General features: G+C 40.1%; 1 protein-coding gene and 1 long non-coding RNA gene across 8 annotated transcripts; one reads left to right on the top strand and one right to left on the bottom strand.

Annotated features, from left to right (window-relative positions):
- Positions 1 to 525: 525 nt before the first annotated feature.
- Positions 526 to 1,421, bottom strand: LOC147755320 (uncharacterized). The gene is made up of 2 exons (XR_015328254.1): positions 1,284 to 1,421; positions 526 to 1,002 (listed from the first exon to the last, which is right to left on the bottom strand). It is a non-coding gene; the product is annotated as an uncharacterized LOC147755320 (long non-coding RNA).
- On the top strand, positions 953 to 20,504 carry LOC111251234 (uncharacterized). Of its 7 annotated transcripts, none has more exons than XM_022807630.2 (26): positions 1,076 to 1,194; positions 3,089 to 3,124; positions 3,286 to 3,338; positions 3,602 to 3,739; positions 4,074 to 4,205; positions 4,680 to 4,879; positions 5,100 to 5,181; positions 5,405 to 5,604; positions 5,934 to 6,146; positions 6,600 to 6,689; positions 6,925 to 7,005; positions 7,099 to 7,222; positions 7,439 to 7,830; positions 8,976 to 9,090; positions 9,392 to 9,572; positions 9,747 to 9,953; positions 10,354 to 10,958; positions 11,051 to 11,232; positions 11,331 to 11,617; positions 11,859 to 12,357; positions 12,436 to 12,812; positions 12,966 to 13,132; positions 14,593 to 14,891; positions 15,941 to 16,157; positions 18,150 to 18,277; positions 18,673 to 20,504. In XM_022807630.2, exons 3-26 carry the CDS (start codon positions 3,308 to 3,310, stop codon positions 18,781 to 18,783), a joined length of 5,058 nt encoding a protein of 1,685 aa, XP_022663365.1. In that variant the 5' UTR covers positions 1,076 to 1,194; positions 3,089 to 3,124; positions 3,286 to 3,307; the 3' UTR covers positions 18,784 to 20,504. The 7 variants fall into 7 exon arrangements, with proteins under 7 accessions (XP_022663367.1, XP_022663368.1, XP_022663365.1 ...); XM_022807631.2 differs by lacking the exon at positions 1,076 to 1,194 and adding an exon at positions 1,532 to 1,672; XM_086989994.1 differs by lacking the exon at positions 1,076 to 1,194 and adding an exon at positions 2,141 to 2,313.
- Positions 20,505 to 24,377: the final 3,873 nt, after the last annotated feature.

Raw genomic sequence — 24,377 nt, forward strand, 5'->3', positions numbered from 1 at the left:
GTGCTAATTCTAGATAACCATGCCGCACGTCATGTATCTCTTTAACGGAGAAAAAACGAAACTTAGCAGAATGCGTTTTAATTTAGACATGTACTTAGTGCTGCGCGCTAACAATCTTAAAGGACTCGACGCCCGGATACTTGAGCAAATCACTTGATGAACAGTTTCTTTATAACGAAGCTCTTCTTATCAATAAATAAACCTTAAATACAAAACTGATGTTCAGCATGTTGAATGATGAATAATACAACCAATTTTATTCATTGAATGAAGCAAATCAAGTGTTCATGTTCAAAATGATATATCTTAATCTTATACGCATGCTGACGCGCAACTTTATTAATAACAAAATATCGATATTTTGAGATCTATGTCCAATGTTTATAACGTAGGACTGCATTTTTTCTACAATTTAAGTTAAAAACTCGATAGAATTTTCTTCGCATCAGTTATTTAGAGTATGCTTTTCTAAACCGAGGCGATCACGCATTACTTAGCGCGAAGATATTGACGATAAATGCAACATAATTGAAAACAGCTTTCTTCGACTTTATTATACACTCAACACTACAATATCATTGTGTTGTGATTAGGTTTATGAACAGATCTGGTATTGCTTATTCCAAAAGCGTGAGAAACTCCGCAGTATACCACACACACGCCCAGATATCAAGTGGTTCAGACTCGGGCTGTAATTAATAAATTCAACATAATATATTTCGCACTGCAGTAGGTTCAATCTTAAAATGTTCGTCTCGAAAGCATTTCAGGTTCACGCTCACTACCTAAGCCCTTGTTACTATTTTCGCCCCCTCTGATGAAGCTCAAGAAAGGCGCCAATTAAGCAAAGAAGACGACATTTCGAAATACTTCCTCGTCTCTCGGCTTCATTTTTCGATAAGACGGGTTACAACTTGCTTGTGAAAAATTGGCTTACTGAATAAGGCCAATTAAAAAACGGTATTTGTCAAAGAACGAAACCACGAAAACAAAAACGATATCCTGAAAACAGAAAAATTGCTGTTACTAAACGAAACAACTGTTGAAGGCGGCAGCACCATCGCTACACTGGCGCCCCCTGGACAGGTTTGTAAACAAACGGAGTCTCTAGCTGTTAAGAAATAATTTTTTCACCAATAATTGAAGAACATTTGTTGTGTGAGAATCGCCGAATTTCTTCAAACAACCGTGCGGGTAAGTTGGGCAAGAAATCTCAATTTTTCTCGTCAAATTTCAATACGGATTGCAACAGTTAAACGCCCGTAGCGGTCTCGGGGCCTTGCCTGCAATGGCGCCGATCGGAGCGCCCTGGTGAGGATTTCTCAGGAAAGCTTTTTGCTAGCAATAGCTTGGTGGTACGAGGCAGTCGAACGGTGACTTTTTGCAAAAATAACAACGACGCTGAGCGGTGTTCGATGAATAACCGGGGCAAGTTGAGCTGGGGGGCCAGGCCCAATCCTATCACCAGCTACGAATTGCTACGTGATCTATTGTTTGCTATCGGGAACTGGGTATTTGGCGGGCGTTTTCAATTGCTTCCAATGCCCCGGCAAGATCTACCGGTATACAGAATGCAACGAAAGACAGGCCCCTCGATCAATAGCCGTCGGCTTGGGTGGACTTGAATTTCGGCAATGAAGTTACCATTGCGGTAAAACTTACTTTAATCATGGTACGGAGGTCTTGCTAACAACAAACGTCTTCTTCCTTACTACAAGGATCGCTACTGTCGGATAGTAGTTGTCATTTGTTTCCCGTGAGATGACACCTAGTTGGGCGGGGGAAGAATAGAACGCAACACGTCGCTGTCAATTACCAAGCCGAAAATTAGGGCTTAAACTATAAGCTTGATTTTCGGCTAAGATTCAGACATGACCATGTATCGAAGTGTGTAATATCAAGTGAATAGTCTGAATGGGAATTCATAAAATCAATCCACTTTTGAAAATAGGAACGCCAGTTATCTTGCTATATTGCTTTAATTTCGGCTGAAATAAATACCACAGTGGGGTAAAATGCAGTGATTGTTCTGAGGGTCGTAGTAACGCCTATAACCAAATCAGTGATAGCTTGTTCGTACGCAAGTTCTCACCTGGATAACGTTATGCGCATTGGCTCTTAACTTATTTTGATAAGACATGAGATACATCGTCTCATACATGTGTATTAATGGCAGTAACTAGTAAAATGGACGAAAACAAACTTAAAGGAGTCGACAATCCAAGATTCCATATGGATAACCTCAAACCTTATCCGAAGCAATTTTCCTAGCTGACGTTCAACTGCTCATCTAGTGCGGTAGATCATAACTAGGTAACAAAGTTTTGCTCGGAATGAATTTTTATGTGACTTGCTGCTTCCGGATTCTATGTAGCCACGGATTTCTACGTTGCAAATTAATTGCATAGAAAAGTATCTGTAGAACTTCCGTGCAGCCGAGCTAAATTCCAGTAACTTGACAGTTTTGTCCTCCGTTCCTTTTCATTTGACTCTTTTTGTATTCAGTAAAAATAGGATTTTAAAGCTAGTGTTTTGAAGTAGTCTTAATATATAATGAACATTTTGAGTGTGTCACGTTATATGAAGGCCCAATACATGCTAACGACGAACCTTCGACAACGTGAACCTTCATTGTTTCAAACATCAAGGTTAATTAATGAACCATATGAGACTGACAACTCGATTCATATACTTCGTAATAATTTGCAAGCTGAGGTTAACAACAATAGGTCCAAAAGTGACCTTAGGTTTTACGTTTATGCTGGCTTATTTAACCTTCCGACGTTAAAGACAAGTACTATTAAGCAGATAACAGAAGAAATAACAGTTGTAAAGTATAAGATGTGAATAATTGTTCAAATTTACTAAAGCGAGTTACCTAGCCATCACGAGCACGTATTTCCAAAAAATGAAAGACTGAAGATGATAGGCCCTTGAATTTGCTCCAAGAGCCTTGAAAATGATGAATGGAAAACGTGCCGCAGTTGATAAGAAAATTGATTAGTATGAAAGCGGCTTGAACCTAATTCGCGTGGTGTGGCAAGTGCCAGGGTAAATGCCCTTAACAATTGCTCTTTATTTCCTTTAGTGAGCTGACTATTCTGGAAACCTCTATCTAGTTCAGGTTAGTACAGGATGACTAATCAGTAGGGTAAGCGATTTTTTGTTGTGCAGGTTAGTTAAGCCAAATAGATCACAATTGCTATTCTCAGACTTTTACAAAATCTATCAGAGATTATGTTGGTCGCTCTTCATATATTTATATTAAACTGTTCCTTATTGCAGCCTGCTAATTGTTAAACCCAGTATGCCACCGAAAAAACGTAAAACCGCTGGAGGTTAGTATTGAATTTATTAATTCTGCTTCCTTGAACCTTATAATAAACTATGAAATGGCTTTGTAACTGTCAATGCTCAGAATTATTTTCTGTTAACGCTAATTATGATAAAAGGCGAGTTGAATATATAAATTATTCAATAATTACAAGGTGTTTAGCTTGAAAGAGTACAAAATTCCGCACAAGTTTTACTTCAATGCAATCGGGGGTATTGTTCGACAAAAATCACCGCTTCTATCTTTCGATATTACTGTGTTATATAGATTTATTCAAGTGTGGTGGATGTCAACGGAACTATCATGAACTGGACGAGTTCATCGCACATAAAAAGGAATGCGATGCAGAGCAGGACGCAGAAGAAAGCGAGAATACCGCCGAGGAAGCTGACCAATCGCCTAAAGGTGTGTCGTTTTTACGTTTTTATAAGTCACATACTAAATCATAGTCACTATGTTGGATATGAATAATTCATTTGTTGGCAGGTTGTGATTAATAAACAAATAGCAGTACTAGTGATATGTGGATATCTTACATTCAGTTGTTCTGCGAATTTTTGTGCAATTAAGCGTGTACATGCTAAAGGCATTCAAAAGCTTCCAATTTGTGTTTAAGCTGGGGTTCACCTCGTCGCATCATCAGCTTGATATTTACATATAAGTCCTCGTGTTCCGTAGACACTCTAGAGGCATCGAAACCATTAAAATGTGATCCTTTGATTTACATTTACATCAATAGAGCCACCAAAGAAGCGTGGCCGACCCTCAAAAGCTGAATTAGCGGAAAGGGAACGTCGTCGTGAGGAAGAACGTCGTGAGGCAGAAGCTCTTGGCGGCTGTAACAAATGCGACGGATGTACTCGACAGGAAGGTAAATACTTATCTATCTCGTTCCAAGCACAATATTTTATAAAAAAAGAAATATATATATAAAAAAAAGTATGTATTGGTATCGAAAGTGAGTTCTATTTGTTAGGCTCGATTTGTCCAACGTTTAGTGCAGTGTACTTGTGGTGAACATGGCCAGTACTTTTACATTTACACGGCTATTATAGTGCGGAAGGTAATTTGTTGAATAACTCCCTAGCGCTGAATTATGTATTAATAACGACTTTATAGCCAGCTATATATATAGTAGTAAACTGGAAGCTAGTCATTAGACTTTATTATCAAATGACCTGATGTCAACTTATGAACCTCTTAATGCTATAACAATTGTAAATTTTGTGTGAGATTGCCTGGTCGTAGAAATCACTCGTAAAGTTGTTTGTCGATTATATATCAATTACTAAGTGCAACCTATAATACGCCTACTTTCCTCCGTTTTGGATTGCGTTCTTTTCAGATTGCGGGCGATGCGTACCTTGTCAGAGCCGACAAGGTCGCATTAGCTCAGCGAGCGCCTCGTCGTCCTTAACGTCTGCTTCGAACACTGCAGGTGCAAAAGTGGCTACTTTTGCAGGAGGCGGAGGTGGCAGCAGCGAGAATGAGATGTGCATTATGCGTAAATGCGAGATGCTCACAGATGATTCCGATGTGTTCAAGGTGTGTGCGAATGGCAACTCAAGCCGAATTGACTGAGAAAAGAAAAACGAGAATAATTGTTTTGAAATTAAGTTAAAATGATAGGTTCCGGATTAAAATGTACTACGTAAAAATTTAAAGGATTATTGACAGGTGAACGTGGCGCTTGCCGTAAGTAATTTCAAATGTGTAACATAGCATTTTTCTTGTCATGACATTCTTTTGTACCATGACCACACAGGCTATTGGTGACCTGAGCCTTCCAGCAATTGGAGAGGATGGCGGGAGCTCACGACCTCGAAAGCAACGCCAAAGTAAAGCAGGTAAGTGTAAGCAATTAATAAAAAAATATTATTAATAAAAATGAATTTAATGCACGTAGTGGCACTTACTATTAGTGATACAGAAAATTGAGAGACCGCCAGGCTTATATAATATAGATAAAGCGTTGCTTAGACTGCAAACATTGTTAACTTGCGTAATTATATCTAGCATTCTCTTGTAGATACGAAAAAGTTACAGTTATTTTGCATGTTTCGATTTCAGCGTGTACTGACTTCTTGAAACGTCTTTCTGGATCTATACGTTCTGGACCCGTCATTCCAGCAGGTTCTGCGGCGATTACAATTACCAGCCCAGCCACAATTTCTGCAGGAGCAAAAGAGGCATCTCATCAAGATAAAGAAGTTTCTGAAACCCCCGGCACAACGAGCAAGCGTGTAGTGCCATCCATACTTCAGAGAAAAGTCAGTTAGCTTTATCGCAAACTGTATGATGTGCGTCTGCGGAATAAATAATCGATTTACACTGCTGTTTTAGTGAATCTTTACTTCTTGATATCTGTACTTAGCAATAGCAATCAGAAGGAAGTGTTATACAGTAAAAGTAGAAGTAGTAATTTAGCCGTTGACAACGGCAGCATTCTTCCAGCCAAATCGGTTTTTTAATTGGAATATTATTAAGTATGCTGACACCTTTGCTTAACTCCTTAGTGTTTTTTTTGTTCGGGCATAGAAAATGTGTAAAGATTTTTCTTGCTGGGCGTGCACTAACGAGTTACTGATGCATGATTTAGAAGCGACCGGTAGCAGCTTCAAGCAATACGACGCCGGTTGCTGCTATTGTCAGTCCCTCCACTACATCTGCGTCATCGAATGTTACAACTCTGACAAAAGGCTCAGCAGCTCAGGTTTCAGCCGGAGTCCAGGGCGCGAAGTTCATAACCACCGGACCAGTCGCAGGAATTAGCCCGTCAGCATTTTCCGCGGTCGTTGAAAGCGGACAACAGGTCAGTGAGAAAAACTTTGTTTTGATAATCGTACGCACTTATTCAATATTCCCAACAGTTTTTCCTACATTACATGATATTACATAATCGGTTACTCACAAAAATCTTATGATCTGTGACCTTAAGCTATTTTGTACTAATTGGAGTTCTATACTTAGATAGAGCATCGCAGACAAATGCGAGCAAATTGACCGCTCTTCGGCTCTGTTTAGTTGAATGTCGTTTCAAATGGTTTTTTTTTAGAAACTTCCAAATAGAAATCAGATTATAAAGAAGTATTTATTTAGACTCGAAGGATAGCTTAACTTTTAACTTCCGAACAAGTGGGTCAAGCCCAGGTGTTTCTTTATTATTCGACGATTTAGTTGCCGGCAAGTTGCAGTGTTATAGTTACTGTGTGCTTTAGCTAAATATAAAGAGTAATCACCACACAATGTTGTACGTTTTTTTTAGGTGCTGATTGTAAACAGCGATCAGTTGTCACTTCTGCAAAACTCACAGGGAATCGTGGTGATGCAGAGTGCTGATCCAAAAACTCTTCAGGTAAATTTTCCAAGACGTGTTACTATTTATCTTCAATCATGCTCGTTCATTTTCGTAAAGGCGTTATAACTGTCACAGTTCTCCATTTGGCAGCAATTCTAAAATAATACCGTCACGGGCTATTGATGTTGAAGCTACTATAGGAATGCATAAATTGCATTCCCGACAATTCTTGCATTCCAATTAAATCTCATCGGCGACCATTTCTTTAATTATCGACTTGAATCCATCGTAGGTGGAAGTCGTTCGTCTGAATGAAGAAAATGGCGCTGCTGGATCGCTTCGAGCTGTCGGCCAGAAGGCCATTAAGCGGGAGGTAAGTTGTTTGTGAATGTATTTGTCTTGACAGGTATTCTATTGTATGCGAGTTAGTTCTTACTAATTAACTTACGTCAAAATTACGTTTCAGACAGTTGAAGAGGTAGCACCCACAGCCGGTGCTGGAGCAAGCACCGAGTCGGAGAACGCAGAGGACGAAGAGTATGATCCAACGCGAGTTCGAGCTCACATCATCCGAGGACCAGCTGCTTTCGGTAAGAGAGCGGCATACGATCATTTTTATCTGGCTATATATGTGTGTGTTTGCATCTAAGTGACAGAAATGAGTCCCATATATGGCTAGACTTGGCAGAGCCCTAAGGGGTTGCTGTTGTAACTGTTTTAGTTGGCATCTCAGCGCTGGTTGCTAAGTGAAGAGAACCGCACAAATATATCGTCTTTGTCTTTGTGTTCGATATACTTCAAATTAGCTCGCAAACGGGTTGTTCCTGTACCACCACAACCTCCGTTGAACAAAAGCGCAAGCGCCTTTGAATTCCTTACTCCGGAGCAGCGCCGCCTGTTGGTCTGTAAAAAGAGCCGCTCGAAATTGATGTCAGCTCCGCGACAGCGCAAAAGTCGTTTGTTCGTTGTAGCCGATGACGGCGTGACAATTGAGATAACCGGCGCAGCGCTGTCTGACCGCAATAAGGCCGTTGAAAGGGCTGACGAAAAGATGCCGTACGTACGCGAGAAGATGGCGATTATGCAGAATCAGGCTCAGGGCAACGCAGCAGGACATGGCCAGAATGGACCCCATGCAGCCAGCGGCGTCTCCACTCACATTCAAATGAACACAGTCCTTTCTCATCAACAGCCGCAGGTATGAGTATAGAGAAGTTCAGAACCGTACGGGAGTTACTCCCCTTTCTAAATATTGTACAAGGTTTCTGTTTGGAGCCTCCGTAACTTTTTTAGTCACTATACTATAATACCGAAGAACCCGTAGTTTATGTAAGGAGGAGAGATTGGGGACCTAGATGAGCTTGCTTCACGACCGGGGTATTAATTAAGCGTACAAAGTTTAAACCTACAACTCAAGCTCGCCGAAGGATGTAGTCAACCAATAGCGTATATCGAGGATATCGCATTGATCTTTGAATCTCTTGTTACCTTCGTTTTGTATTCCCGTATATACTATTCCGGAGCATTGATAAGGAAACAACAACAACAATGAAAAGGGCTGAATGCATTTTCTTATATTTACCTTATTTGATTATTGGGTCAAACGTGCAACATTAGAACTATTTGTGGGTATTTGGTTTCCTTCTTAACACACGGCATGATGCTTACAATTTAATACTACATTTTTTCCCAAAGAAATTAATATGTCCGAAGATGAGACAGTCAAAAGCGGTTGTAAGATATAAAGCATAAGTTCGAATGCGATGACATTTGGCCTGTAATGCACAGAAGTTTGGTACTTTATCGATCTTTTTAATACATATACTATCGTTGTTATTACTAATATCGTTGCCTCCTTTCTCGAAAGTGCGTGAACGTAGATGTGCTGCAAACTGTATCATAAATACACATGAGCTGCGTTTGATATTGGAACATAATTTAATTTGTAAAATTGCATACAGTTACTCACACTATAGTTCATGAATTACCCATCTATAGATTCTATTTCTGCGGGCATACTTCATTACTGTAACTACCCACCGTCATTATCATCATCTAGATCAAAATCCGGAAATCTTTGCAGAAGCCCAAAGAAAGCTGGTTGAGAACTATCTGCAGTCATTTGATACAGTATCCGCAAGAAGATTAATTCCATATTGTGTGACTCTTGACTCTCCTCTTGATAACCTAATTGCTAACGTGAAGCCGTAAACCAGCTAGAGGTCTTGTCAAATGCGTCATTGTCTTGTACAATTGTAGAAGTAAGTATTCATGTAAGTTGTTGTATGAATGTATTTTATATAGCTCTAATAAATTGTATAATGTCAACTGTTTTTTTTTTAGTTAATGGATACTGACGAGGACGTGCAGCAGTCACAAATACAAACAGCAAAACAGCTTGCAGCTCACGCCTTGAAAAAGGATCCACTGGTGCATCTTGGTGCCCTTAAACAGAAAGGTGACTTGATTTTTGCTGAAGTCTAGGCTTCAGCCCATAGTCTGATAGAATTATACGAGTAAATTTTATATTGCTATGGCATTTATTAAGTAAAATAATTGTGGTAGTAGAATCAGTTAGCTTTTATACGATGGCAGTCTTGGCTGGCGTAACTATGCTAATTGCGTGACTGGTATTTGTAATAAATCATATTTCTACTGTATTGCGGTGTTTCGGCTTCTTGTGCAGAAATCCACGGTTTTGATTTGGTTATGCAGAACATTTTACTTATTATTTGTTATTTTTATATTCCGTAACCTAGCCCAAGCAGCACCAGCCTCTGCCGGTGCAAGTGCAACAATCTCTTTGGAAGACTGTACGGCCGATTTTGCTGACATGAACTCGATGCAAAAACTACCCAATCAAGTGCAGCTAGTGGAAAGTGACCTGCCTCTTTCAGAAGCAGAAAACGTCGAAGGATTGTTTGGAAACTATCTATTCAGGTACTACACAATTTTATTACTAAACCATTTTTATCACCCCTCGCTTTCAATACTATATAATACTTTTTTTCATTAAGCACCATAGCTTATTTAACAAGTACGTGAAACAACGTCCCCTAAGCGGAATTTTATGTAAGGTTTCCAAATTTCTATTTTCTTCGTTTTATATATCAGGCAAATGCATTCGTCTCAGGATCAGCTGCGATGTTTATTCTGCCGAGACAAGTTCACTTTTAAATTTCTGGTTGATTTGGAGAAGCACTATCACGTTATACACGAAGTGCAGACCATAGCTACAAAAGCTGAGTTCTCCGATTCAGCCGTGTTCATTTGTCTGCCCGACGACGTGACTGAAGAAACACTTCTGAAGTCGGCTTGTCAGTAAGTGCCCGTAAACCGAACTTATTGATATTGTTGCGCAAATGATAATAACGTTTTCGCCTGAGATTGCCTAGGAAATGCACAAAATTTACAGACATATTTAATAATTAATAATTATGAGTTCATTCTGGTTTCTGACTTAAAAACCGTTTCAGAATCGGTGTTTCAATGAATATAGCTAGTAATTATCTCAATGATGATTTGTTTTACACATTCGACTTATATTTATGCAGAATACGGAGTGAATAATGCTAATATCCGTCAATAACGGTAGTTATTAGCTTTCAAGAGGCGTCGGCGTATGTTATCGTATGAAAAGCCTTGTTATATGAAGTTCACAAGAGCGACAGGAAGTCGAATAACTATATTATCTGTACCATTCGCTTACATTGTGTTATAGGTTCTGTAACGCTACGTTGAGGACACTAGCCGAAGTGCGAGACCACTACACGCAAATGCATGAACGGTCGATACGGCATGTGTACGAAGGCCAGTTAGCAAATTTATCTAGTTCGTTTTACTGTGGCGCTTGCAATTTTGCTTCTCCTACATTCGAAGTGCATCATGAACACATGAAAGCAGCTCACTTGCGTATGACCTTTGTCTGCAAGTATTGCAACTACTGTACGCCTAGGCCGGGCAGGCTGAAGGCGCATGTGAAGCAGCGTCACCTTGACGGACAGCCAGGACCCCATCTTCAGTGCACCGTATGTTCGGTGTACGTGCACGGCCGGGAGCGTTTAACTAAACATGTGTTACTGTCTCATGCTGTACAGACGGGTCCGGCAATCTGGTCGTGTGCGAAATGTCTCGAACCTACGTCAAGTCACGATGAGCTTCTTGCCCACATTGCCAAATGTCCCGATCTCGTTCAGAGAAAAACGTCCGAGCCGATCAAAAGGCCTAGCGGGCCAGAAGCAGGTGCCACCAGCTTCAAGTGTTTCCACTGCGAGCAGACTTTTACTGACAAAGAGGAGGTGGAACGGCATATTCTTGAAGACAAATGTAGGTATACCTTTCAACCCTCAGTTAATATTTACGTACTGCTTAGATTGGTTGGATTTATTGATCTACTTATATATATTTTTTGTTTGTAGGTTCTCCTGAATTTGGTGACCATGACGCAGAGGGACTTGATGAGAGCGCAACCACGTGTTTCCTATGCAACGTGACATTCAAGAATGCTGAGCTTACTGCTCAACATTTGCATCACGTACACATGAAATGGGTTAAGAGAACTGTACGGTCAGCAGATCAAATGCCCGAAGTCACTAGTCAGGTTAGCTATTTTTCAGTTAGGTTTTGTACACTCGGTCTTTTAATCTACGTACACATGCACGTATATATGATCATGAGTAATCGCACGTTCTTGTTTAGGTGTGTCCTCTAAATGATGCTACGGAGATCATCATGGATCCTAGTGCCATGTTGGATAGGAACGAGGTGCCTTCGGAGGCACGCCTCAACCAGATGGGCTTTCCTAGCAAGGTCGGCCATTACTGCCATCTCTGCGATGTGGTTATCAAAAATTATACTCTGTTCTACTTGCACATGCATAATCTGCATGGCATGCAAAAACGATTCATCTGCGTCGTTACCAGTTGCTCCAATACATTTGAGGAAAGCGCTGCCTTTCAGGTTCATGTTAGACTACACAACCAACGGTGAGTAGGCGTTATTTATCAGTAATAGGAGTTGGTAAACATATTGTAACATGTTGTAAATTTAACTTATTGTAAAGGGCGTAATGCGAAGTGACGACTTTTTTAGGTAGAGAAAAGCACCCTCAACAGAGTGATGGTTTGTTGCAGTAGACTTGTACATAACGCAGAGAAAGCTTCCTATCCCTTCCTCATTTTTTAACATCACCTAAGTTTTTATCGATGTCCTTGCTGTCATACACAGAGGTGAGCATTTCTGTGCGATGTGTGACATGATCTTCGATTCTGGCGAAGACCTGCAAGAGCACTTCGTGAGCCCGCAGCATGCCACACAGCATATGAGAGTTCAGGACAAGCATAATCGCTCGGAGCCTCGGAATTACCGATGCCGAGTCTGTCACACGTGGCATGGTCTGCTATCAACATTCGTGCGCCATATGGAAACCGAAAGTCACCAGTATCAATGTCAACATTGCGGACAACTGTTTGTGCAGCCAGCGCCTCGGCGCAACCACATTCAGAATGCGCATCCAGAAATGGCAAACATTTGTGAAATCTGCGGTGCAAAGGCAACCTCGGCCCAAGCACTATGGTCACACCTCTCGCAGCATAGTGTCGTGCACGAGTGCGCCAAATGTCACCGGCGGTTTCTACAGAAGGAACAGCTTATGGCGCACATGGAAATCCACGCCCCGCCTACACCTTGTCCATGGGAGGGCTGCAATCGACGTCTTAGTACAAAGGTATACAAAGTATAGAGGACACTTCATTATGTAGATAATTTGGTTAAATTGCTGTTAATGACTTAATTTCGCTTACAGGTGGGCTTGTATAATCACCTACGCCTGCATCGGGGTGAATGTGACTTCAAGTGCCAGATTTGTGATCGGGGCTTCTTTAAGAAGAAGTCTCTCGATATTCATCTCAAAAGTCATGAGAATGCAGCTGCTGGAACACCCGTAGGGGGAGTCTCACTGTTAGGATCTCGGGGAGGTTTACTCAAACCGCGTCCTGGCGGGAGTGCAGGCGCTCCAGAAGTCCGTCTTATTTGCTCAGGTTGCTTAAAGGGCTTCGATTCCGAGGCCGAATTTGGGACTCACGATTGCAATTCGACAGCCGGTCAAGGACCAGAGCAAATATTTGTGGATGCCAATGGTCAGCCAATTTTACCTCTTCCTAGCGGTCATCATGGCGCTAAGTAAGTAACCTCAGGTTTATTTAATCAGTTCCGCAATATCCTTAAGTTCTCTGATCTAGTGCTTTGTTAGTGTAGGGTATGTTAAGGCAAGAGGACTTTCGGATGGTAACAACCTCGACTTGTTTAAAGCGTTCATTGGTTCAAATGTTTCAGTGGTGAGGATAATATGTACCTGTCTGAAGGCGGCATTGCGCTGTTAAACGCTTCTGGCCAAGAGGGCGTTGTTTCGATTCGAAAGGATCTCAACAGAGGCGTAGCAATCATGACACTACAAGAAGCAGGAACATTGTTCAGCCTTGAAGTCGAAGGAGGTAGAGAAGGTACGTCCTAAAACTTTGCAGGCTTATATTGCATCGATAATTTTTACCAGGTCGAAACCTAAGCAATTTGGCTTTTTATCTAATCGGAAACGTAGCACTTCACATAAATTTTAGCAGAAAATTAATACGTATTCACCACTACGTTTCGATGATTTCTTCCATCTGGTAACCAATCTATTTTTTCGTTCTCGCTAGAGATGTTCAAAATGGTGTTGAAAAATTCGTCCAGTTAGGTTTTGAAATGCCCTTCATTGTCGAATGTTCAGTGACTCATTTATTTGATAATGATGGAAAATAATGATAATCCATCGAAGCAAGATGTTGAAAATATGATGAATGCAAACGTAGCACTTTTAAGCTTTTGTAAAGCTGCTTTCACAATCTCTGCAATGTGCGGTTTGGCGTTGTTGTAGACTAGGATGACTTTGCCTCGTCTGTCGAGTCTTTTCTGTTCGATACGCTCGTTCACTCTGGATGCATCTCATACAGATCTGTCTCGTTCTTCTCAAATATTTTTTACTGTTTAAGCAACACTCACACCAAACGCAAACAATCGTCTTTTCGGGATGAAATCTCGATTATCGGCTTATACGTACATACCAAAGCTCCCGTTTATTTGCTTTATATTGACGTGGAGGTACCACTTCTGGTAGCCAGGTACAATTATGTGTAGAAACCTATGTTAGTAGTTGCCAACGAAATGTTGAGAGTCAGTGAAAAATCTTTTGCCTTTCTGATGTTCATTTAGTTCATGAACATTTAGGATCCTAATTTTATCAAATCCGGCAGATCTATGGCGTCTATCACTAGCCGTATGACTGCAGTACACCTTCTCACCTAGTTCTCGAATTGTTTGTCGGCTATCTTCTTTCAGAAGTGTCTTCAATCAGTGTTTATAAACCTTACATGGCTGACCCAGACCGGGGCACACCCTCCAGTTTGATGATACCATTTTTGATATTCGTAAATCAGTTTTAGAGTTAGAACTGTTCCGTGCTACTCCAGCAGCTATTTGACATTGGCAAAAGGCGAAATAGAGTAGGTGGCGAGACTGCACTTTTCTTTACCCCTGAATTTCATCTTAGGAGCTTGAGCCTGCCATAAAATTCCAATCCTTGCACAATAACAATTTCAATGGTTCTACATAGAAGAAATAGAAGTAGAGAGAGAAAGGAAAAATGTAAAAATAAACCAACGGCACTTTTGTTCCAGTCTAACATTATATTAAAGGTGTAGCGAACCTTTGCTGTATTTTTTGTGGCTCGTAATTTAAAGTAGAGACTAACACTTGTCGCTCAACAGAGGTTAGAGAAAGATAGGCCTACCGTAAACTGTAAAATTGTCGTCCAATTGTAAAGAACGATTTAGTAGGGAGCCACATGCAGTTAATCGAACGAACAATATAATACGCAATATTGTCAATGATGTTGGGTAGTACTCATGGCCTAATAACTTTTTAGGCATTCACGAAATCGATGAGAACATAGCCGTTCAGCTGTTACGGGCGGCCGCTGGTGACGATGTAACCCATCTGCAGGTGGAAGACAAAGGCCGAACGACGCAGTACAAAATTCTCAAATACCATGAACAACAGATTGAAGATGACGGGGAGGCTACAGCGATGGGCGCAGAAGCCGACGAAAGCGAAGGGCACGTCGCTACAATGGAGTCTGGCGTCGAAGGCGAGCCCCTAGTGGGTAAACCGAATGAGGACGTACACCACCACCTTGTTGAGCAAACAGCCGATACCTGCGAAAAGGTAATTAAAGTACAACTAATTAATGGTTTACAGTATGGACTAACCTAGTAAAAAGTACTGATCGTTGTTTGGCCAGTTTAGGCAAGAATATGAGAAAAAACTGGCTGAATACCAATATTTGGGGATGAAATTGTCTAATGAGCACGACTTTTTGGGTTTACGAAACCTGTTGTTCAATTCGTATTTCTAGGAGCATCTATAAACAGGAGGCTTAACCTATTTACTCCCAATAATATAATATTAAAGCTCGTGGTATCTATGGCATCAACTGCTTTTTCATTGTGAAAAATGGCGCCACTAAACAACAACACCGTATGCCTCTACCCTGCTTAAGCTCCACTACCATAAAAAGTACACATAGTGTGAAGCGTACAATCGTAACAGTGCGGTAGTGATCAATAAGACACTACCGCAATTTGCGATCACTGGCTTCATCCCCAAAAGATCGTGGATATTACTACCACAGTAGCTGAAGAAGACTATTTCGAGTTCTATTTCGAGTTACTGCCTCAGAAATGACTTACATCAAAAGGCTTCATTCTCGATCGGACCTTTCAAGCAATATTATTGGCGGTACTTAGTTACCATAGGAAAAACACAATTGAGAGCTATATAAAAAAAATTTTTAGAATCAGTAGAAACTTTCCACAACAAGAACAACAGTAACACAACACCCGCGTGGCAGTCAACTGTTACTGGCCGAGAAAAAGGAGAGGAATAGATGTTTCTTCTCTCTGCCCCCGCAGAGAGCTGAGGCATCGACATGCAGCCTTAGAACAAAACTTGGAAGTAAAACACCAGCTTGTGTTCACGCATCATGGCGTCAATACCTTAAGCAAAAAAGGGCTCTCCATTCAACCGCCGTTGGTTTTTCAAAAACAATTAAAGACCAAAACAAGTTATATTTTAGAGATTTCTGAGAATGCGCTTACAACTCAGTCTGTTTGTTCTAGATTTACCTAAAGTAGAATGGCGTAAGGAAAGTAATTACTAGTATGTAACTTGCTTCCTGTAAATGCATAGCTAATGTATATTCGTAATGATTACAGATCGTAATGTCGGATGTGACAGAAGCCCACGGAGCTATTGAAGCATCTGCTGTCGCTGGAACCCAGCTTGAAGACTCCGGCGCCACTATGATGGAGCAGCTAGGAACGGTAGCAGAACCGGGCGGTGTTTCCAAAGACCGAACTCAGACGGAGATGATCCTTGAAGAGCCTGAAGACGGTACACAGGACGCCTCCCAAGGCCAACAACAGCATCAAGGTGAATAGCTAAATTAAGTAGAGTATGGCAGAGAGAGAGGATGACGTTATGTGCATAGCTTCTGTATCACTACACGTTCAATATTTGTATATATTTGAATTTTTGAAGAACAACTATTTGTAAATACAGCTAGAATATTTTCAGCAGTAGTTTCCAACCTATGTTAACCTAACGCAAATGAAAGGAAAAGGCTACTCCTCTAATGAGAAATAAAAACATCGAAATATAGGCGGTACATTCTGTCTTCAAGGGACCGAATACACTTAATGTCTTAAAATACATAGTTTACTGGTCTAAAAATACTGTCTTAAGAAATCCGAGCGCTTTGACATTAGCTTTATGTGGTACTTTTTACAATGTGGCAGCAGAATGGCCGCCATCGTAAGTCGAGTTTTTAGTTCTGGAAGAACGATGGCGTTAGATTTTGGTGTCTGTATATGTCTCCATGAAATTAAAATGGTTTTGCGGGTGTAACGCACGCCGTTGTTCAATGGGAATCAGTCATTTAAAGTAGTCATCAATAGCAGTGCCGGACGTGGCATTTATTTGAATATGCAATAGCTAGTATAGAGCGGTTGCGCAACTCTTATTTTCTGTGTTTTAGAAAAAAACATAATAATTGCGTGATTTATATTTAAAACATAATTAGGTGGAGTGTTTGACTGCGGCTGTACATCCTGTCAAAAAATAACTCAGGTGTTCCAAGGCCAGCTTTGCAAAAACAGAAATCTCACATAGAACGAAAGAGCAAATGCTGGCTTGACTTTAGCTTTCACTACAAGTATAGACCGCGAAAGCGAGGTTCCAGGACCTTTTTTTTTAGGAATTATAAGCAAGAGGTGTCAATTATCACAGAGATAACTGGCTTGTGGCGACCAAGCGTTCATTGCAATGTCGCTTTTTGATCCTTCGGTGTCGGCTCTTCCTATCATTGCGAAACAGATTTCGCCCAGTGTTGGGTTGTTTATTCACCAATGGGAAATGTGAGGTGGGTTCAAATCGTCGTGAGACAGGTTAGTCTTACCCAACTGTTCGTAATTGTTACGGTGATGTTGATTCTGCTTAGTATGAGAGGCACAATAGGTTTAGAGAATTGGTTTTATGTTTGACTGAAAAATCAGAGGTACTAAACTACCATCGAGTGGATTATGACCCCGCGAATTTAAGAATAGTCATATCATAATAAATACCACAGTTTTCCTTCCAACTTTCTTGTCGGCGCTTATTTTTATTCCTAACACCGGATTAATATTGTTCCCATGCACGTCTGCAAAGTGGGTACTAAGTGAATAACTTCAACGACGAAACGGAGTCACCCCGTACATAGTATTACGTTTGTCTATCTTTCGGGCGTTTCGTAGCTATTCTGTTATCTAGTTCGGCGAAGGTCTACTATAAACCTTACTATGGTTTCTTGCAGCTCAAAACGCCGACCAATGCTTCGACCAGGTTCTTCTTATCGACTTGATCAAACACCTTTTTCTGTATCCATGAAGCTATACATCCGGGGGAATCTGTTGGTTATTGATCCACTCAGAGTGTCCGGCCGAAGCTCTGAGCTCGGCCGGACACTCTGAGTGGAATAGAATGTTGAGTTCTGCCACTCATATCCCATTTATGCGAATGTAAAAACTTCCTTAAGTAGTCTAGTGATCACAGCTATCGATCATCATCATATGTCAGTTTTTAAGTAATCCGCTCCTGTTACTTTTTCCCCATGATATCTTTTTAATAGGACTTAGAATGTGCTTGTTACAGGGTTCGTTAGACCAGCTTTGAGTGTTCTCTTCTCTAAATTCTGTAGGAATATTCTGTGGTTCCTCTTGTTAATTTATACGCAAAAGTGATTCCAAATGACGAATGAATACCTGAAGTACTATCGCAGAAGTCGATTTGCCGTTGTTTAGTAGCACCAACCACGTAAAATTTGGAAAAAGATATGTTAGTTAGCATTTCTTAATTATTAACTAATTTCGAGTAATACTATTGCAGATGTTACCGATGCTGGTGGAGTTGGAGGAGGTCAAACGATGGTCGTTATGATTAATGAGCAAGCCTATCATATTGCCATTCCTGAAGGCGTTGATCCCCAGAGCTTCGCGAGCAGTACCCTTGTTAAGGTTAGTAGAAATGCGAGCTATACTCTAAATATGGTTACTTAACGAAGATGAAAAATTGTTGGCCTATTACATTTTATTTCCTCGCTTATTCCAAATGCCGTTTTGCCAGCACGCTTTTTTAGTCAGTAAATTCAGGGTCGGTGAAAACAAATAAAGACTGACATCGGCCAGTAATAGATTTTTTGTGTACCTTTATATCATCTTATTCATCATATGATTAAAAAAGTAAGTTCGGAAGGTAATATCATTGTCTAAATGCATCTATTTGTACGTGTTGGCACTTCGTAGATGTCTAGTATTGGTTTATGTTTCTTAGGCTCAAGGACTGCTACTTAGCGTTTTGTTTAAAGCGCGAATTAATATTCCTTGTTGGGGTATGGCGGTTGGCGGTTTAGGTGAATCAAGAGGACGGCACCGAGCGGGTTCTTCTTGTTCCAGTGCGACCCGACGGCGACCTTCGCATAGACGCCGGAATTGCCATAGACGGATCTCTTCTAGACAGCTAGTGACAATGACATTTTCGTAAACACAATATTATATTATACTAATGACTTAACTCACCTGATCTGTAATTTAACCAACTCCGCTTAGGTTGATGGATGATGATTCGATTTGATGAAAGAAATTGGCAGATCTCGGAGTTATAGCGTCCTGGTCTGAATGCTAGCTGTTGATGCTGTTGCTGCAAGCAAGATCCACTGACGTACGAAAGTCAAAACCAGGCCACGTTCAGTGCATTTCAACGAAAAAAAAAATGACCATACGAAAAAAAAACAGGAACAAGATACTGTTTATATGAAGAGTAATATCCGTAAATTTGAGCGTGACAATGCGACACTTGTTTTGGAACTAGAATGAGTAGATCAATCATCAATTAGCATGAGAATGGCTAATTAATACTGAAATGGGATAAGGAGCATGGAATCGTTGGGGAAATGCTTACGCTTTGTTTTTTATCGTGATTTAAAATATTTATGATTTAATAACGACGCGAATGTAGTTAGGCCTGAAAAAGTTGGCTGTTTGTTTGAATCGATTCCGGTTTAAAGTTTTATTTTGTACATTATTTCCATTGCTTGCAATGTTAATCGGCTGCGGTTAATTTAAACAATGCAAAAAGTGTCTGCCGTAGACCTTTTTTCTTGTTGTCATCTAAAATATGATAAACCTATATTGCTCTTCACACCGTTCTACAAGGGCAAACACAGCTTCTTAGGGAAAGCATTGGCCTGTTAACCTCATTCATAAATCATATATTTCCAATTAATTTTTTTTGACACTTGAACTGAGAGGTTAAATCTTGGCCATTGGTAAAACGCCACTTTTTGATTCAGTTTGGCAAATGACATGGCCAGACCATAATTACTGTATGAAACAAATCGTTCATTGTGTGCTTGAATGTTCTTTTATTCTCGCTCACTTGCCACAGTGTAATTTTATCGGTTTCTTTCTTAATACCAAAATATTCATAAAGCCAAATCATCGACGGTAAATTTAAGAGTTATTATTTTTATAGCTTGTTTAAGAACTCGTGGTTGCTATGCATTTGATGCTACTGCTATCATACATAAAAAAAAAATTGTGCTAATAAGGTGTATATATTTAACTCATTGACCGCTCGGACTAAAGCGGAACCAATGATGATATGCAAAATCATTAATAGAGTAGACGTAGCATTAACGCAAGGGCATAATGCTCCCATAATGACAACACGAGTCTACGAGCAGCCTACGTATGCATGTACAAAGTAGCAACAAAACAAACATTTGAATGAGAGGGAGCACATTGAAGTTGCGGCAGAATGAAATGTTGAAACGAGTAGAAAAACAGACCAAAAAAACTAGCGCAAAAGTATTTATGCACAGATGCAAGATAGTATGTGTGGAGACAGTGGCTATCATGTATTTTTGTCAATTCGATACTGGCGAGGAATGGTTGGCGAATGGTAGCTAAAACAGTGTACAGCAACTGCAATGACAGTGCTTACTGAGGAGCCGTTGATAAAAAAAACCTGGCATTGAACAAGGCTTAGAGTAGAATCACTCAGGTCTAGAGTGGCTGTTGCTTGCCCATGTTGTACAGAAAACCTGCATATCTGGTCCAGTGGCCATACAGAAAGTTTAGGCAAATGAACGATAATAAAAGGCTTGAAATAATTTTCAGGAATTACCTTGTATAAACCCAATTCTAGTATATGTAATAAAATTATGCTCATCTATGCGCGTTATGATCATTTTTATCATTTGGTACAAATTATACTTATAAAACCGTATTAGTAATCTACCACCTAACAAAAAATCTGTACTCAAGTGACTATACTGGAGTTACTATACTAGCCAGTATCCATGGTAGGTATTCTCTCTTCAAAAGGCTGACCTTCTTGGTACAAAATTTCACGTCTCCCAGGGCTTTATGGGTCTTCGCCGTTAGTTACTGTTTTCGTTCTGTACACAAAATTTTCCTCCGGGATGTAGCATTAGCGTATGCGATTCCTTTCACGATATCCTCCAGCGATAGTGCAATTGTTTCTCTTGTTCAATTGAATGGAGTGGCAAGCAGCCAGTTCTCATTAATTGGAAACCACGGCGGTTCTTCGATAGATGAGTGCGGAGCGAAGCAAACACCCAATCCTGCTGGTGTAAAAAGAGTTATGTCGGACTAGGGCACTGGGGCTATGTTTTCAACATCCGAGCTGAAAAAAAAGTGGAATAAAGAAACTCTTTCAGCGCCCTTTGATTCGTATGCAGGGAAATTTTTTTTCGCCTCCTAATTACATTGGAAAGTAATGGACTTTTTGAAAAATTAAATATGTCTCTTTCACTGATATGATGTAGTCTTCTTCTGCATTTGTGAGGGTGTGCGAGTAACAGCTGATGACGCAATTTTCCCCGTTGTATCTCCGGGTTAAAACAAAAACTGCTCTTAAACTGAAAAATGTATGGTCAACGTAAAACATTTAATAGATATACCAGTGAAAACACAAAATTATCGGTTACATTTGTTTTCAATTTTTTCAACTAATAATATCATCTTGCGTTTTTTCGAGCTTGACGTCTTTGAACGCAGATTTTACCCATGGACGTGGTGCTTTCCAGTGATCTCTGAGCCGGGAAAATGGTTGCGCGAATCGGAGAAACAGTGTAAGTACCCTAGATTCGGTGGTTCTTCGATCCTGCGAACTTATCCCTCGTCGTCGTTGTGTTGTCACCAATTGCTCTTGCAAGAAACGCCGTCTATTGGTAAAAGGGGGATATATTTTTGCGTTTCTAAAACCCATGAAAACGTTCTCATTTGTTTCATATCCATAAGTCCTCGGAATCACCTGGTTTTAGGTGTGGTATCAAGAACTGGCTTGCATAAAAACTTACCCAAAGTGGATCTTGCGGGATTTATGAAATTTCTTTAACAAACCTATAAAACGGAACCACCGTTAACCGGAACCACATTAATATAAGCAGCTATTACCGTATTTTTCTTAATTCCTTATCTCTTACTCATTTTTCTGATATTTAATATTTGGTGATAATTTTTGCCAGCGCTGAGATTTGCATCAGCATGGCGGCATGTTGTTTAGGAAGTAATTACCGTAGCAACATAGTCAAAAACATGCATACAAGCCACCCAGACTGCGTCACCCCTAAAGAAGATAATAAGACAAATTGTAGGGTTTTTTTAGCGCATGTTTTATTTTGTTCTGCTAGTGCTTGTGGTGAGCAAATACATACTTATTATTTCGGTGTAACATAGACCATTTTTCTTCTGTGTTGACCGGCATTGTTTTCAGTGTAGAGTTGTTATAGTCATACAACTAGAATTCTTTGAAAATATTTTTCTGTCCTTGAGCATTTCAAATCAACATGCGTGCTATCTTTAAAGTTGACCATTATACAACAATTTTATTTACCAAATGAAATGCTTGGCTGTAAAAATGTGAAAGCAAAGGGCTAAGCGTCGCCTTCTTTTTTTGGCGATCGTGTCAAGACGAGTGAATTGCTTGAAACTTGACAGGAACTGCTCATTCTTCACATAAAGAGCTGTTAAACTTTATTAGGCTTCTAGCATATCTTTCCTGTCTGCCTTAAATTGGTTGTTTTTTCTTCTCATGAACTTCCATTTGTCACGGCCGAGCTTTTACATGAAAGTAAATAATAGGACTTCACACCCTGTACTTTGTTCCTTCCAAATAAGGAGGCATACGTTTTGTACGAACAACTGGTTAGTCTAATCAATTTGCTTTAGTATCGTCATGTATATAGCTTCTACACAATTTGCTAACTTTTTAGAAAAAGCCATATTCCTTCTTAAAGGTAAGCCGAATAACTTGAGTCGGCTGAATGGCTGGCCCAGGTTTCTCTGCCTGTAGGGGCGACTCAACAAGCCGCTTTAACTCGAGTGCGCCGGTGCTACATTGCGTTTATAGAAATCAAATATATTGTCCTTCGATAGTTTAGCAAAGAAGAATAAACAAGTTATGAATTAACGACAAATCGAAAAAGGGATGAGACGACGAGTGGATGAAAGACCTGCAAGAAGGGGGCCATTGAGTTAAAGTAAAATGGATAAGTTCGTCTCCACTAATTTCCTTATCGCTGTTGTTGCGGAAAAAATTATCACTTTTTCGCTTAGAAAATCGCTGTATTTTCGTTTTAAGCTGAGCACTTATTCTATTTCAAGCGGCGAGAGATTTCTTGTAATTTTTAAATTGTTCCACTTCTGTGCCTTCGAGACATTTCCTCAAGCAATTGTTAAGAAACGCGTCGATGTGACTAGTTATAAATGAAAAACCCTTTGTTCGATTCTTTGTTCAATGACGCAATGATCCTTATGCCTGATAGTTATCATTCATTTTGAACTGACGTTTCTGCATTAAAACTGCTTATTGAGCAGGCAGATCGGAATATTTTGTTCCACATCCTATACTACCGTACCATTTTCGTAACATGCTATATGTGTAACTGTGATAGTAGTAAAATTACGTAAAGTATGCCGTTACGTTAAGTTGTAGTTAATCTTGTCTAATGAAACCAAATGGAAGCTCATCTAATATGATCATAGTTTTGCCCAATACGTTGTAGTTAAGTTGTTCATGTGGTCTTAACTTATTAAAACATGGTTCGCGAAAAATCTCATTGAAAAGGTCCATCGCCGCTTCTCGTCCGACGTTTTCGATGTAGCGGGACTCAACCTGATAACAGATCATCACCCCATTTGTGTGGTGCATTTCACTCGTCAGATGCCACTGATAGGTCTGGACGTCGCGCAGTTCATGGGCGCGGACATTTTTCGTTTCGTGGAAGCTTAATGGCTGATCTTAGCTATTAAATAGTATATGAAATAATTAAAAGTGCTTGCATTTTAACAATAGGTTATATTCAACATAATTTCTAGCAATCCTTTTAGGTATTGTTATGCAAATATTACATGGACTAAAGTTAAAAGAAGTTAATGGGCACATTCAAACCTTACTCATTTTCATTTGCAAATCGGTTAAGAGTAATTAAGTTCAGACTATAAAGCTAGTCATGTTGATCAGGGTTCCTAGAGTCGTTTCGATGCTGTGGCGTACAGTGCCTTAGACATCTTGAGGAAATTCACGCGAGTGTTTCTGTCCTACTTAGAACTATTCGAGGTTATGCAGTATAGCTTGTTACACCGTTGGTATGTATGATATGGCGAAAAACAGGCGGATTCGGGCAGTGTCATAAAAAAGCATCCTTTCAATAAAAATTAGCAATCAGATCATAAAAATCTACTTACGTCTGACAACTCTGCGAATAGTCCTATTTATTCTTCGAGCCCCAACAACCGTCATATTTTCATGGATAGGTACCTCTATGTATAGTTTTCTCAGTACTTCGTGAAGGAATTCCTCTGTACGTTGTGCCGTGCACACGTTTTCTGCTGCGATCAACATCTGTTTGTATGTCGAGAATTTCTTGGAGAGAACCGAGAGCAAATAGTATAAAAGCTGTTGTTCAGGCTGCTCTATTGGAGGGTAAGGTACCCTCCAACAGAGCAGCGAAAGGAGCAGTTCCTTCAAACTTTAAGGTAAAGTTTGAAGGAACTGCTCCTTTCGAATTTCGAAACTAGTCGAATGTAC

This window comes from Varroa destructor, unplaced genomic scaffold, assembly GCF_002443255.2.
Source record: "Varroa destructor unplaced genomic scaffold, Vdes_3.0 BEIS01000005.1, whole genome shotgun sequence".
Lineage (NCBI taxonomy): Eukaryota > Metazoa > Arthropoda > Arachnida > Mesostigmata > Varroidae > Varroa > Varroa destructor.

Bases quoted from the DNA above. Each gene is read 5' to 3' on its own strand.
- LOC111251234 (XM_022807632.2), top strand. From the start codon at position 3,308: ATGCCACCGAAAAAACGTAAAACCGCTGGAG. The intron at 4,880-5,099 runs GTGTGTGCGAAT...ATGACCACACAG, and splicing joins ATGATTCCGATGTGTTCAAG to GCTATTGGTGACCTGAGCCT. The intron at 6,147-6,599 runs GTCAGTGAGAAA...CGTTTTTTTTAG, and splicing joins TCGTTGAAAGCGGACAACAG to GTGCTGATTGTAAACAGCGA.